At 46.5% G+C, this 15,908-nt stretch overlaps 1 protein-coding gene across 2 annotated transcripts in view; it reads left to right on the top strand.

Annotated features, from left to right (window-relative positions):
• LOC128406913 (inactive dipeptidyl peptidase 10-like) overlaps positions 1-13,177 on the top strand; it is a 53,980-nt gene extending 40,803 nt beyond the window's left edge. Inside the window, exons 18-25 of one of the 2 annotated variants that reach the window (XM_053374789.1) lie at positions 309-407; positions 563-629; positions 2,068-2,262; positions 6,235-6,289; positions 6,602-6,701; positions 7,387-7,445; positions 10,067-10,139; positions 12,851-13,176. In XM_053374789.1, coding sequence (XP_053230764.1) covers positions 309-407; positions 563-629; positions 2,068-2,262; positions 6,235-6,289; positions 6,602-6,701; positions 7,387-7,445; positions 10,067-10,139; positions 12,851-12,966 — 764 coding nt within the window. In that variant the 3' untranslated portion in view covers positions 12,967-13,176. Of the gene's footprint in view, positions 1-308; positions 408-562; positions 630-2,067; positions 2,263-6,234; positions 6,290-6,601; positions 6,702-7,386; positions 7,446-10,066; positions 10,140-12,850 lie in introns of both variants that reach the window. The other variant, XM_053374798.1, reaches the window with a different exon arrangement.
• Positions 13,178-15,908: the final 2,731 nt, after the last annotated feature.

Genomic DNA, 15,908 nt, shown 5'->3' with positions numbered 1-15,908 from the left:
TGCCAGTGCAAGTAGATAAATAGGTACCACTATGGCGGGGAAGGTAAACGGCGTTTCCGTGAGCTGCTCTGGTTCGCCAGAAGCGGCTTAGTCATGCCGGCCACATGACCCGGAAGCTGCACACCGGCTCCCTCGGCCAATAAAGCGAGATGAGCGCCGCAACCCCAGAGTCGGTCACAACTGGACCTAATGGTCAGGGGTCCCTTTACCTTTACTATTTCTAAAAGACTGGCATCCACAACTGACGTGTAGGGAGTTGCCCAAGTGCTACTAACAGTGTTGGTATCTGTCTCATTCCTGGCTCCCAGACTTCCTTCTCCTGGAAGAGAACCGCCTTTTGCAAGATGCCCTTATGCATAAAGAGATGCCGTTGGTGGAATTCAGGTTGTTTCGACTTGCTAGCTACGGTGAGGATACAAAGGTGGTCCCTCTACTTCCCAAGCCCCTCACAGGAAGTTCATTGCATGGCTGTGATCATAAGAAGCATGCTACTGGATTGAGACCAAAGGCCTCTCCTCCTATATTCAGTCACATTTTTTTTCTTGTTTCCCTTACAACTTAGACCTGTCTGTGCGTGTGACCCTGCCGCCACCACACCAGTGTGCCTTCTGTCCATTGCTACTGCTGCTGTGAGTAGTGGGGAGGAGAGAGAAATAAGATTCAGACTGCATTTAAAGGCAAAGTTATCCAATCTGCACATTCCGAAACTAAACCAAAAATAACCCCCCTCTCTGGATATCGCACTTAGTCTGTTTTGGCAACGTAGCTGTCCAGCCGATAAGTGCTTATAAAAATGCATACATTAGGAGAAAGCACGCACAAAGATTTAAATAATGGGTAGGCAAACTAAGGCCCGGGGGCCAGATCCAGCCCAATTGCCTTCTAAATCCACCCCGTGAACGGTCCGGGAATCAGTGTGTTTTTACATGAGTAGAATATGTGCTTACATTTAAAAAGCATCTCTGGGTTATTTGTGGGGCATAGGAATTCATTCATTCCCACCCCCCCAAAAAAAATATAGTCCGGCCCCCCACGAGGTCTGAGTGACAGTGGACTGGCCCCCTGCTGAAAAAGTTTGCTGACCCCTGATTTAGATGTTAGTGGGAATTACATGCAAAAAATGCCTTCTTGCAGAAGTATGTCCATTAAGCAAAACTGCATACAGAAATGTGTTTATTGGTTGGGGGTGGGGGGGGAATTACACTAAGAAGCTGAATAATTTTCGGGCGGATTCCAAAAGAGAAAATCCAGGAATGCGAAGAGCCGGATTTGAGACTGGAGAAATCGGAAACAGTGAGAACTGCAACTGACGGTTCCCTCCATCCCTAGCTGCTGAGCCATTCCCGGGGGGGGTCCGGCACGCTTCCTCTGGGCGGCTCTGCTTTTCCCCCAGGGACCTCCGACTCCAGCAGCACGTAAACACAGCGGAACAGAAGCAGGTTTGCCGTATGTGCGTAATAAATCAGGCTGAACGCAGGCTGTCTCCTTATCTTACTTTTAAGTCTTTATTCCTTAGCAAAACACAACAGTTATAAATCTCCTGGCGACAATGCACTCATGGTCGCTGCTCTCTCGCAACGGAGCAAAACACACACTGAGAGAAACACAGTAAAACACTCCCCTCAGTATTCTAAACCACGCCTCAGAATGTGAGACGTCACTCAGAACTTCTTAACCCTGTGAGTTCTGAGCCTCTCTCCACAGCTGGGAGTGGCATCCCAACGTAGCCTTGCCTCCATGCCATTTCGTCCTCACAGCTGTGAATTCATTAATGAATCAGCAGGGAGAGGAACAAGCTAGAAGATGTCCAGTACAGATAGGGAGAGAAAGTGGACTAGGAGGGAGGGGGGAATCTTCATTTTGACAGGGAATTATGGCAGAGGTACCGGTACCTTTCCCCCCTTCTATCCCTGTGGAAATTTGTAAAAAAATTAAAATTAAAGAAAAAGAGCTCCGTCCCAGAGCTGTTGGTTTGGGTTCCACTTTAGGTGCAAACATATCCTAGGCCACTACCTGGTAGGTGTAACATTAATCCATGTTCTAACCTCTGATTGCCTTTTCCCCCAGCCCAGAATCCCCAGGAGGCCAGCTGGCCACTGAGGAATTCCACCTTGATTGGGACACCGTCCTGTCTAGCTCTTTGGGTGCTGTGGTGGTCCAATTTGATGCCCGGGGATCTAGAAACCAAGGACTCAAGCTGCTGCATGAGGTCAGCCGCCAGCTGGGCTCCTTAGATGTCAAGGACCATGTAGCTCTCATGCGGTAAGGACGCCTGAGCCTCACATTTTAATACTGTTGCTTAACACAGGACCGGCCCTGCTATTAGGTAGAGTGAGGAAGCTGGTTTTGGGCGTAGTCTGAAAGGGACGGCAAATCTTTTGCTAGTCAATTTATCGTTGTTCTATTTTTGCCAGCAGGGAGAGAGGCAGCTGTGGGCTTTTCTGTCTCAGGTGCCAAGTCACTTAGCCAGTCTTGGGGACAATGAACCTAGGGTTGGAAAGGAGACAGAAGCTCTGCCTCAAGCAGCAAAATGTCTTGGGTCTACAGCAGGGTTCACTGAGGTTTGGGGGCCAGTAGGCACATTTGGAATTTTGAGTGTGCCATGGGTGCCAGTCACAAAATGGGGGGCAGGTGTAGCGTAAAACAAAATGGCTGCCACATCTAAAAGAGCAGAAGAAGGCAGGACCACAAAACCGTACGGGCATGTCCCCAATCAGCCCCCTTCAGTGGGGAACATGCACCTCCATCAGCCATCACTGTGCGCTCTCACAGAGAGAAGTTCTTTACGTCCTTCTCCTCCTCAGAATGGGAGAGAGGGTGGGTGTCCTATCTTGGCATCCAGTGAAATGTAGGCATGTTTAGGGGGTGGGGTGTTCTCAGTGTAGGAGAAGCTGAGCTAATTCAAGCAGGAACTGAGCAGGAAGAGCAAACCGTCTCTCGTGCAATATGGATTTTTGAAATGTTTACTGAGATCTTTTGTGGGCTTAATAGGAGGTGATGGTGGGCACGCTGGTGCCCGTGGGCACCACGTTAGTGACCCCTGTTCCACAGGATAGATTATGGGATGAGATCTTCTAATTCCAAACCTATCTCCCGCTCCTGGGTCTGCATACCAGTTGAAAGAAAAAAATTTGATCACTACTTCCATATCAGCCAGTCACGATCATCCCTTGAGACAAGAGGCAGATTCAACTCTTTCTGCTTTTCCTATTTTAAAAGGGATTGCAACCTTATTTATTTGTCTCCACAGTCTTTCATGCAGCTGGAGATCTTTTTGTGCCAAGCATGGCCTGTATCCTAAATTGCAGGGCAATGCTATGTATATACAGCGGTACCTCGGTTTTCGAACATAATCCATTCTGGAAGACCGTTTGGCTTCCGAAACATTCGAAAACTGAGGCGCTAAGGGCAGTCTGCAAATTCAATAGAGAAAATTGAAGAAAACTCAGTGGAAGCTGTTTGACTTCTGACATTTGTTCGAAAACGGAAGCATTTACTTCCAGGTTTTCGGTGTTTGAAAACCAAACCGTTAAACTTCCAAGACGTTTGAAAACCGAGGTACCACTGCATATATATACTCAGAAGTAAGCCCTGTGAAGATGGGACGTGGGTGGCGCTGTGGGTTAAACCACAGAGCCTAGCACTTGCCGATCAGAAGGTTGGCGGTTTGAATCCCCGCAATGGGGTGAGTTCCCGTTGCTCGGTCCCTGCTCCTGCCAACCTAGCAGTTTGAAAGCACGTCACAGTGCAAGTAGATAAATAGGTACCGCTCCGGCAGGAAGGTAAATGGCGTTTCCGTGCGCTGTTCTGATTCTCCAGAAGCGGCTTAGTCCTGCTGGCCACATGACCCGGAAGCTGTACGCCGGTTCCCTCGGCCAATAAAGCGAGATGAGCACCGCAACCCTAGAGTTGGCCACAACTGGACCTAATGGTCAGGGGTCCAGAAGTTCAGTAGGACTCACTCTTCAGTAACTAGATTTAGGTTTGCAGTCTGTACATTTCCCCCATCGCATTTTAATACTATTACACTCTGCAGACTAGGGCTTTCCCCCTCAGTCTTGCCCAGCAGCATAATTTTCCCCTCTTCGCCTCTCCACATTTTTTGTATTTGACATCCAACCTGATTAAGAATTTCAATGAGCTTAAAAGGCTTACTCACTTTTTTGCAACTGCTTAGTTGGGGCTTAGCAAAGCAATGTCCCTATTGTTCCCTTTGCACGTTGGAAGTAAGGAATTTGTTCTTTTTTCCCCCTTTGCTGGTGCTCGGAGTCCCTGACCCTCCTGCCTATCCGATACTATGAGGGACCAATAACAGAGACCAGATAAGATTGGGAAGCAATCATGTGCACACCCACCCACATCAACACACTGATTTGCTGCAGTTCTGCAGCAAGGGATTTAACATGAAAGAAGGAGCTAAAGGCATGGGGCTGTTTTGGAGGTTTGAACCTATGGGCGGTGGGTGGAAAAGACTATTTATGTATGCTACTATTACATCCCGTGTTTCATTAGCCCAAAAATGGAAAATGAGTAAGGTCCCAACTAAAGAAGAATGGCAACTTAAACTGATGGAATATGTGCAGCTTGCGGACCGAACATATAGAATAAGAGAACAAGAAGAACATACGTTTGAAGAAGATTGGAAAATGTTTATTGAGTATAGTGGGGAAAACTGTGTACACTTGAAAACATTGGCAGCATTAAGATAAATTCAACAGTGTAAACAATAATAATAATAATAATAAATTTTATTTATATCCCGCCCTCCCCAGCCGAAGCCGGGCTCAGGGCGGCTAACAACAATAAAACAATACAAAAATACAACAAAAACAACACTCTAAAATCATTCATTATAAAATTAATTAAATTCAAGCCACTGGCCACCATTGGGCCAGAGCTCCGCGAAGATTGCCGAGGGAGGGAGTCAGGCTGTGCCCTGGCTAAAGGGCTGGCGGAACAGCTCCGTCTTGCAGGCCCTGCGGAAAGATGTCAAGTCCCGCAGGGCCCTAGTCTCTTGTGACAGAGTGTTCCACCAGGTCGGAGCCACAGCCGAAAAAGCCCTGGCTCTAGTTGAGGCCAGCCTAACTTCTCTGTGGCCTGGGACCTTCAAGATGTTTTTATTTGAAAACCGTAAGTTTCTCTGTGGGGCATACCAGGAGAGGCGGTCCCGTAGGTACGAGGGTCCTAGGCCGTATAGGGCTTTAAAGGTTAAAACCAGCACCTTAAACCTGATCCTGTACTCCACCGGGAGCCAGTGCAGTTGATATAGCACCGGATGAATGTGATCTCGCAGCGAAGACCCCGTAAGAAGGGGGGTGGAAAGTTTTGATGGATGTACTAATGGAATACTGAATGGTTTAAAAAGGTAAAGGACCCCTGACAGTTAAGTCCAGTCGCAGACGACTCTGGGGTTGCAGGGCTCATCTCGCTTTACAGGCCGAGGGAGCTGCCGTTTGTCCATAGACAGTTTTTCTGGGTCATGCGGCCAGCTTCTGGCTGCTTCTGGCGCAACGGAACACCGAAACCAGAGCAGCACACGGAAACGCTGTTTACCTTCCTGCCAGAGCGGTACCTATTTATCTACAGTGGTACCTCAGGTTAAGTACTTAATTCGTTCCAGAGGTCTCTTCTCAACCTGAAACTGTTCTTAACCTGAAGCACCACTTTAGCTAATGGGGCCTCCTGCTGCTGCCACGCCGTGCCACCAGAGCACGATTTCTGTTCTCATCCTGAAGCAAAGTTCTTAACCTGAAGCACTATTTCTGGGTTAGCGGAGTCTGTAACCTGAAGTGTATGTAACCCGAGGTACCACTGTATTTGCACTTTTTGACGTGCTTTCGATCTGCTAGGTTGGCAGGAGCTGGGACCGAGCAACGGGAGCTCACTCCGTTGCGGGGATTCGAACCGCCGACCTTCTGATCGGCAAGCCCAAGAGGCTCAGTGGTTTAGACCACAGCGCCACCCACGTCCCTTTTTACTGAATAGTTTAGTTTATGTAAAATATGCAGGGATTTATTATATCCAAATTGAACCATGGAAAGAGAAGAAGGGAGGCCATTGACATTTTCAGGTTGGTTAATGAATATTTTAAGATGTAAAATAGAAAACTTAATAGAAATTATACACACACAAAAAGGAAATGCACAGCCAAGGAGAAGGGCAGTGGTGGCGGCTGGCAGATGATGCCAGGAGCAGCGGGTTGCACAAACATGTTTCCCCCTCCTTGTGTTGCAGGTGGCTGCTGCAACTTCCCTATGTGGATCGCAGGCGCACAGCCGTCTATGGGAAGGTAAACCACATGGTCCTCTGCCTCCTAGATGTTGTTGGATTCCAACACTCATCAGCCCCAGCTTGCATGGGCAGCGGTGATGGGTGTTGTAGTCTAACAACAGTGGAACAGCAAGTTCCCCACTCCTGATTTAAATGATGTGCTGCTGATTGAAATTTTGTTTGCGGTTTTGTTGCTGTTTTCAAGCTGCGATCGTCCTTTTATAAAAGTTCAAAGTGTTACACGGCACGCTGCTTTAAAAAAAAATATTGAAACATGGAATAAAACATTTTGAATGAATGAATAATAAAACGCATGTTTGCTTTTGTGTAGGCCTATGGAGGCTTTTTAGCACTGAAGCTCATGGCAACAGCGGAAGACCTCTTTAAATGCGGAACTAGTGTGGCACCCATTACTAGCTTCCGTTTCCACGGTGAGTAGCAGTAAAGACGGTCTAGTTTTCTTTCTTCTTCATTTCTTTTTTTTAAAAAAAGGAATATAAATTTTGCACCACGATATACTCTGTGAAAAGGGATAAATCTCCTGCATGCATAAATCATGCAGTTTCACTGGAAAATACAAGAACAGTGAAGCAACAAAACCTTGGACCTGCTATGGCCTCGGCCCAGTATACCTGAAGGAGCGTCTCCACCCCCATCGTTCTGCCTGGACACTGAGGTTCGGCTCTGAGGGCCTTCTGGCGGTTCCCTCACTGTGAGAAGTGAGGTTACAGGGAACCAGGCAGAGGGCCTTCTTGGTAGTGGCGCCCTCCCTGTGGAACGCCCTCCCATCAGATGTCAAGGAAATAAACAACTATCTGACTTTTCTAAAAGACACCTGAAGGCAGCCCTGTTTAGGAAAGTTTTTAATGTTTGATGTTTTATCGTGCTTTTAATTCTGTTGGGAGTGGCCCAGAGTGGCTGGGGAAACGCAGCCAGATGGGCGGGGTAGAAATAATAATTATTATATTTTTATATTAGCGGAGGGAGAGGTGACGACGGACCTCCAGTCAAGTCTCATTGTCCATTTCACTGCTTTGGGGTTCTGCAGCTGTACTGGGGAGGTGTTTATTGGAAGAAACGACTCCAAAGATCCCTTAACTCTGTCTCTTGCCACAGCTGCCACCTTCTCCGAACGCTACCTGGGGATGCCAGCCCGGGAGGATGCTGCCTACATGGTATGGAGAAAGGGGCAGGAAAGAGGGCCTCTCTGTTACCTGTGCCTTCCTCCGCCCCCTCCCACACCTTCTTGGGTATTGAATGGGGTAGAGTCTGGCACAGGGTCGGATTTAGGTTTGATGAGGCCCTAAGCTACTGAAGGTAATGGGGCCCTTTATATGTCCAGCTGTCCTTTGTCAACAACAAATTGTCACCGTTTTTTGTGTTGAATATCTGCTATATGGTAATTTATGGACCCAATAGGTATCCAAAGCCATTTGCACACGTTGCCATGCAGCCAGTCCATGCAGAATGTAGGCACCCTATATATAGAAATGAGCAAACCAGTGATATTTTAGGGAGCAGGCTAGCAGGCAGTGCCCATTACTTACATCATAGGAGCCTACACAACACAAAACACCATTGCTGTATGTAGGTTTTATTTTATTTGTTTTTTATCTTATATATTGGAAATGTACATCCAGGGTTTTTCCCCCCTTTAATTTTTTGGGGGGCCCCAAGACAGTGGGGCCCTAAGCTATAGCTTGTTTAGCTTATATGTAAATCCGGCTCTGGTCTGGCAGGTCTTATTTCTCAAGCATTACTTGACTGCCCCTTTCGCAGAGAAGCCCCCTGAATCTGCAGGCAACACTGGCATGCTCAGGTTGTGTGAACCAAGTCCAACTTTTTCTTTCCCAAGGTGCGCGAGTGTCACTTGCCCTACTGCCTTTTTCAGGTGGAGAGATTTCTCCCACACTCTCACAACTTTATCATACATTTAAATGACTCCATGTCCCCCGAAAGGACGTGGGTGGCGCTGTGGGTTAAACCACAGAACCTAGGACTTGCCGATCAGAAGGTCAGCAGTTCGAATCCCCTTGACGGGGTGAGCTCCCGTTGCTCGGTCCCTGCTCCTGCCCACCTAGCAGTTCAAAAGCACGTCAAAGTGCAAGTAGATCAATAGGTACCGCTCCGGCGGGAAGGTCAACGGCGTTTCCGTGCGCTGCTCTGGTTCACCAGAAGCGGCTTAGTCATGCTGGCCACATGACCCGGAAGCTGTACGCCGGCTCCCCTGGCCAATAAAGCGAGATGAGCGCCGCAACCCCAGAGTCGGCCACGACTGGACCTAATGGTCAGGGGTCCCTTTACCTTTACTATGTCCCCCGAGGACTCTTGGGGACTGTAGTTTACTAAGAGTGCTGCGAATTGTGGCCCTGTTGAGGGGTAGACAACATAGCCAGGATCCTTTAGGAGGAAGATTTGCTTTATTTAGCCGTATTAATTTCTGAAAATCCCTCTCCCCCTCCCCACTGTCTAGGTCAAAGAGTGCTTGCAGAAGTTTGCAGCAAAACTTGCACACAAAACAAAACAATAAAACACCACTGTGAATGAAAAAAAATTAAGTGACTCCATTGTAAAAGGAAGGCCTAACATATCGCCGATGCAGTGTAGGCCCACAGCTGAGCTGGCAACCACAGAATCCTGAGCTGTTACATTTCGTTGTTTTTTTTATGATTTTACAAGCATTTTACAAGCATTTTAACATTTCAAAACTTGACTTCCTTCCCCCTCTTTCTGCAGTTCCTTAAATTTATTTTTAATATTTTATGTATATCCAAATTAACATAATTTGTTCATTTATCCATCTACTTTAAATATATACTCTTATAAAACTGCGGGTGATTACAATAATCCTGCCAATGTTCTTATCTGTTTACAGTTAGTTTGTAAATATTCCATAAACCATTTCCATTCTTTTATAAAAAGCTTGTGCTCTTGATTTCTTATTTCTCCGGTAAGTTTCGCCATTTCTGCATATTCCATAAGTTTTTGTACCCATTCTTCTTCTGCTGGGACCCCAAAGAAGAGAGAAGGAAAGAAATGGAAAGAAAATGAGCTGTTACATTTTGTTTTTGTTTTTTATATAAAGATATTTATTAGAGTTTTACAAAATGAAAAAATAAAAAAGAAAAAATACAAATAAAAAACAATTCCATCTTTCCATCACATTCTTTCATTTGCTTGATTCCCAAACCTCCTCAAACCTCCCTTTTTGTATTCCAATTTAATTTGTTAGTTCAGCAAATCCTTCCCCTCTTTACTTATCCTAATCTTTAATCTTAAAATAATGTAACATTAGATTTTTGTCTATTAATAATCCAATATTTTCATACTCCTTATAGCATTGTAGCTAAAAACCATATAACTTTTCACCCAACATCCTTCTAACATTCATTAATTTTACAATATTTCCGTAAGTAGTCTTTAAATTTCTTCCAATCTTCTTCCACCGACTCTTCTCCCTGGTTGAGCTGTTACATTTTGAACCCGTTTCTCTGGTGCTACCTTCTCAGTGGCTCCCAGCTTCCCCATTCCACCTGCCCCACGAAATCACCAATTATTATTTTTGTCAGCTGTGCATCCATGTGTAATTTGCTGGAACCTACAACATATCTGTGCAGAGGTTTGGCTTCTCGCACTTGCCTCCATTTCCTGCTTACACAAGTGCACTCCTGATTTATAACCTGATTGTACAGGAAAAGCTTTCTCTGTTGCTGCTGCAAAGGAGCAGAGGGAGGGAGACAGAAATTTTGGTGCTTCATTTCTGCCTCTTCCACCCTTTTCCTTTTCCTCCCTCCAGATGGCCTCTGTGTTGGAGGAAGTGCTCCACCTCAAGGACAGAAATGTCCTCCTTGCCCACGGAACTGGAGATGGTAAGGTTTGACCTCTCCATTGACTCTCCCACTCGCCCATCCCACCCCCTAACAATGATCTTCAGGTTGACTCCAGGGTTTGGGGGGTGGAGCTGGGAACAATGTACTTGAATGGACTCTGTTATGTACTGAGTTGAATAGGATCCAAACTGCAGCAGTCTGATTGGTCCTAGAACAATAGGATCCAAAAGGCAGCAGTCTGATTGGTCCTAGAACAATAGGATTCAGAATGCAGCAGTCTGATTGGTCCTAGAACAATGCAGCAGTATGATTGGTTGGCAGGAACTACCCAATCATGCTCCAGATAGAAGTGAATCCACAACCTGATTGGCTTACAGTAGAATTCCGGAATTAGCCAATCATGTGCAGCCCATTGTGTACATAATGTATATAAAGCAGATACTTTGAGGGGACATTCATTCATTCCTCCTCACCACTATCAGCTGAATAAAGAGCATGAAATCACTTTGCGACTCTATTTCAGACTCCTTCCCAGTTGCCTCCTTATACAGGAAGATAGGAAGGTGCCTTATAATACCTTCAGTGGATTTCCAGGATTTCCGACAGAGGACTCTCCTACCTGGAGATGCTGGCGCTGTGGTCTAAACCACTGAGCCTCTTGAGCTAGCTGATTGGAAGGTCAGCAGTTCGAATCCCCGCAATGGGGTGAGCTCCCATTGCTCTGTCCCAGCTCCTGCCAACCTAGCAGTTCAAAAGTATGCCAGTGCAAGTAGATAAATAGGTATTGCTGTGGCGGGAAGGTAAATGACGTTTCCGTGCGCTCTGGGTTCCATCACGGTGTTCCATTGCACCAGAAGTGTTTAGTCATGCTGGCCACATGATCTGGAAAGTTGTCTGTGGACAAACGCCGGCTCCCTCGGCCTGAAAGCAAGATGAGCGCGGCAACCCCATAGTTACCTTTGACTGGACTTAACCATCCAGGGGACCTTCTGTGTGCAAAGCAGATGTTCTACCACTGAGCTACAAACAGACCTTTCCCATCTTTTCCCCTTGGGAGTAATGCCCTTAGTGGGTTCCTTCCCTGAGTTGGCTTACCTCGTCCCTATTCTTTTCTGCCCATTTGTCTATGTCCTCTTCCTTTTGGGTCCAGTCTGTGCATCTGCCCACAGGGAAAGAGCACGGGCAGTGGAAGCCATTGTTCCTGCCGCTGAAGTGGGGAGGTGAGGGAGAAGCAGCAGTAGGGATTCCCCACACACCGCACTGAGGACTACAGGGGGGCACAGGTTGGCAGTGGTTGGGGCAAGAGCCCAAAGCGGGTAGGGCACCCCTGTGTGCATGTGTCACCCCTTTTTCTCTCTCAACCACATCATTTCCCCTTATGTTCCCCCCCCCTTCTTTGACACCCTTGTGAAATTGGCGCTGTGGGTTAAACCACAGAGCCTAGGACTTGCTGATCAGAAGGTTGGCGGTTTGAATCCCCGCGACTGGGTGAGATCCCATTGCTCGGTCCCACCTCCTGCCAACCTAGCAGTTCGAAAGCACGTCAAAGTGCAAGTAGATAAATAGGTACCGCTCCAGCGGGAAGGTAAACAGCGTTTCCGTGTGCTGCTCTGGTTGGCCAGAAGTGGCTTAGGCATTCTGGCCACATGACCCGGAAGCTTTATGCCAGATCCCTTGGCCAATAAAGCGAGATGAGCACTGCAACCCCAGAGTCATCCGCAACTGGAACTAATGGTCGGGGGTCCCTTTACCTTTACCTTTATGCATGAAATTAGACTCAGGCTCAGGTTTCCCACCCCTAGTTAAGTGGTTTTTCTCTCCGGGAATGATCACAGAATCATAGAGTTGGAAGGGACTCCTAGGGTCAACCCCCTACAATGTAGGAATCTCACCTAAGGCATTTGTTATAAGAAAAAAACTGCTCCTTTTCCCCTTATGAGGTATCTAAGAGCCAGTATAAAGTCCTTAAATGGGTTCCCTATTGGTAGGAGAAAATAACAGAGACCAACCAGAGTATATTGAGAAGCAAAGCAGTTAGTAAGTCTGATTTTTATTAAACTGTTGCAGCAGGGTCCCCACTCACCACATGCAGGAGAACTCTGAACAATAGTGGGCAAGCCCTTATATAGACTTTTGAAACTGCCCACCCTGTAGCCCAAGACCACCCCCCTATCCTACATACATCACAGAAGGAGGGGGTCTACAGCAGAAATCCTGTCTGCCAGGATATCTGTTAATGGTCACTGATTGCTTTACCTAGGCAGCCTGGCCATTCTTTTGTGATGGTAAATACTTCAATTCCTGAATCCAGGTCAAAGACTCACCCTATTCATACACAAATAATCCCTTAAGATAGGATTTGCAACTGAAAAGGCAATGGGAAGGCTTTCCCCATTTCCCTCCCTTACTGCAGAGGAATATTTGAGGTCGCTGGGAGAGTCAAAAGGGCTTCAAGATTGTTCTCCTGTACTATTTCAGACACGTGGTTTATATACTTATGTATGTGTTTGCCTTGTACATTTATGAACATTTAATTTATATTTGAGACCTTAGAATTCTTATAAAGCATCCATGACAGATGGCCCCATCCATCCTAGAACTGGTTTTTCCATATGCCAAAGCCACCCCTTCTTGTCGCCAGTTTCTCTTACTCCTAATTGACCATTCAGAAGGGAGCCTACAGAGAGACAGACAGACGCCAATCAGATGTGCTAGCCATTGTCTCACATTCTGCCTCTTTCCTCTGGCAGCCACAGTGCATTTCCAGCATACAGCTGAACTTCTTATCCGGCTTCTAGCTGCTGATTCTAACTACACTACCCAGGTAGGATGGATTAGGAAAGAGGGACCAGGTTTCTGGCAGTGAGGAACTGCTCTTTGTGCCCCACCAGACTGGTGTGGGTTTTTCTTTTTTTGCAAGTGTATTCTGCAATTATGCCGAAGTGGAGGTGATTTTATGCTGAACCCTCCATGCATCATTCTGCCTTATTAAGATGTTTTGTGACGTTTCTACAACATTGCTTCATTATCGCTGTGTGGAGGGGCACTCCTGCACTGTGATGCAATGAAAGCAGGGCAACCCCCCACACTGAAACATTAGCGATAATAAAAAGTTACGGGATTTCAGGAAAAACTGATTGGAAATGAAGCAATCTGACCAACCCTAAACAGTTTCAGGTGGAAACGGTACAGGTCGCCCTGTCTGATTACCGTATTTTTCGCTCTATAAGACACACCAGACCACAAGACGCACCTAGTTTTTGGAGGAGGAAAACAAGAAAAAAAATATTCTGAATCTCAGAAGCCAGAACAGCAAGAGGGATCGCTGCGCAGTGAAAGCAGCAATCCCTCTTGCTGTTCTGGCTTCTGGGATAGCTGCGCAGCCTGCATTCGCTCCATAAGATGCACACACATTTCCCCTTACTTTTTAGGAGGGAAAAAGTGAGTCTTTTAGAGCAAAAAATATGGTACCTTTGTTGGAAGAGAGACGGGGGCGTGTGTTCCTGTTAATTCTCCTTGATCTCCAGGCGGCATTGATTAAAGCATCTTTCTGGAGCAGCTGTTGGGAAGTGGGGTATGGCAGCATTGTGCGGTGCTTCTGATCCAATTTGGATGTTTCTTTTCCAGAGGATGGTGGTACTTTTATGTATATTAACATTCTATGTCTATGCTTTTATTTCAGATTTAAATGGATATTTTTAATTTTTTGGTACAGTCGTACCTTGGAAGTCAAACGCCTTGCGAGTCAAACATTTTGGCTCCCGAACGCCGCAAACCCAGAAGCGAGTTTTCCGGTTTGCAAGCGTACTTTGGAACCCGAATGTCCTCCGCGGGTTCCGATTGGCTGCGGGAGATTCCAGCAGCCAATCGGAAGCCGCGCCTTGGTTTTCCGAACGTTTTGGAAGTCGAACGGACTTCTGGAACGGATTCTGTTCGAATTCCGAGGTACGAATGTATTGCAAGTTGCTTTGAGTTTACTTTTTTGTAAAAGCAAGAAAGAAAAATAAGTTGCTAATAAGGACAAGAAGCAACAAAAACAACAGCGTACAAATGCTGGGATGCCGTGATGAGCACAAATTGCGAATGCAGAATGAAAAAAATAACTGGATGTTGTTTTCCATGTGTGCCTACCCAGGAGTGCAAGAAAATATTCCAGAGTGTAAGGGCCCCCTGCTATTGTGTTAAAGCGCCATGCCAAACTGATGGTGCTTTAGAATAAAAAAGGAAACTTCCCTAACCTTGTGGTGTCTGTTCCCCAGATCTACCCTGATGAAGGCCACACATTCGAGTCCAGCCAGCGCCACCTCAGCCAGAGGCTCTTCTCCTTCTTTCGGAGCTGCTTTGAGGATACGAAGCATGCACACCTGTTTTCTGAGGAAGATGAGGACCCGTAGTGTTTTTTCCAGTGAGGGACACTGAGGATCGCCAGCTGCTGCTGATTTCACTTGCCCTTTTCTTTGCTGCGCTGGCAGCTCATGGCAGCACTTTTGCACATCCCACGGACCTGCACTTTGTGTGTGTTCTGCATTAAGCACATCGTTTGGCGCTGCTGGTCACGTCCTCCTAAGGACCCCTGCTTTTACTTAAAGATCCCCAACGCGTTTCCACCCCTTGGGACTGCGAAGACAGCTTTTTAAAATGTATGCGTGTGCATGCGAATCCCACAGCCAGGGGGAGGGACTTCTAGTGTTCAACGGATGGTGGGTATTTATTCCATATGCCTTACATATTCCCTTTGCCCATGCAAAAGAGTAGCAGAGAAGCATAATGAGCTATGAAATGTAAGCAAACCTATTCAAAGTCACTCCCGTCGTGTGAGCTTTTATTGCAACAGAGAAAAAATTGGGCTCCTTTGCTGCATAATTGCTATTCCTTCCTCCCCTCCCACCCAGTCTTTTGTCAGCAAAGAGTATGTACAGCCCTGCAAGGACCAGCAGTTTTGTTAAAGATCCTTCACAGTTCTTTCCCCTAAAGTTTCCACAAATGTGGATGAAATATACTTGGAGTCGAGAGTGGATTTCATGCTCTTTCTTCAGCTCATAGTGGAAGGAATGGAAGTTCCCCCAGAATGTCTGCTTTATATACATTATTTACACAACGGGCCCCACGTGGTTGGCTAATTCCAGTTTTCTCCTGTAGGCCAATCAGGTTGCGGATTCACTTCCACCTGGAGCTGGATTGGGTGGCTCCTGTGGACAAATCAGACTGCTGCATTCTGGATCCTATTGTTCTAGGACCAATCAGACTGCTGCATTCTGGATCCTATTCAGCTCAGTACATAACAGTGGAGAAGCAGTAGAATCATAGAATCAAGGAATTGTACGGCTGGAAGGCACGCTGAGAATCACCTAGTTCAACCCTTGCAAGGCAGGAATATGCAGCCACCCTATTATCAGCACCCTGCTCTAACCGTCCGAGCTATATTGTGTAGTTGTTGCCTGAACTGTAAGCCAGGAATGTCCTCAATTGAAACCCTGCTTCCTCCGTGAACTCGCTAGATAGCCTTTGGCAAAGTAGCTTTTGCAAAGTTTTTCCTGCCACTTTGACCGTGTATACAACCATACTTTCAAATTAAAATCAATTAAAGCACACGGTTCCCTAAAAAATAATCATCATGGGAACTGTAGTTTCCTCCTCTCAGAACTACAATTCCCACCACCCTCAGCAAATTGAGATTTTTTTTGCAGGAGATTTTGTGTTTTAAGTGTATAGTGCGCACACCATCTGTTATCTCAAAACTTTCCCCCTACGGCAGGCACAAGGGAAAGGCACAAAGGCTGGGGCTTGCAGCATAGCTGTCAACCGTCC

This window comes from Podarcis raffonei, chromosome 2 (assembly GCF_027172205.1).
Source record: "Podarcis raffonei isolate rPodRaf1 chromosome 2, rPodRaf1.pri, whole genome shotgun sequence".
In the NCBI taxonomy this organism is placed as follows: Eukaryota; Metazoa; Chordata; class Lepidosauria; order Squamata; family Lacertidae; genus Podarcis; species Podarcis raffonei.
Note: the sequence above shows the minus strand (reverse complement) of the source record. Positions and strands in the feature narration are given on the sequence as shown.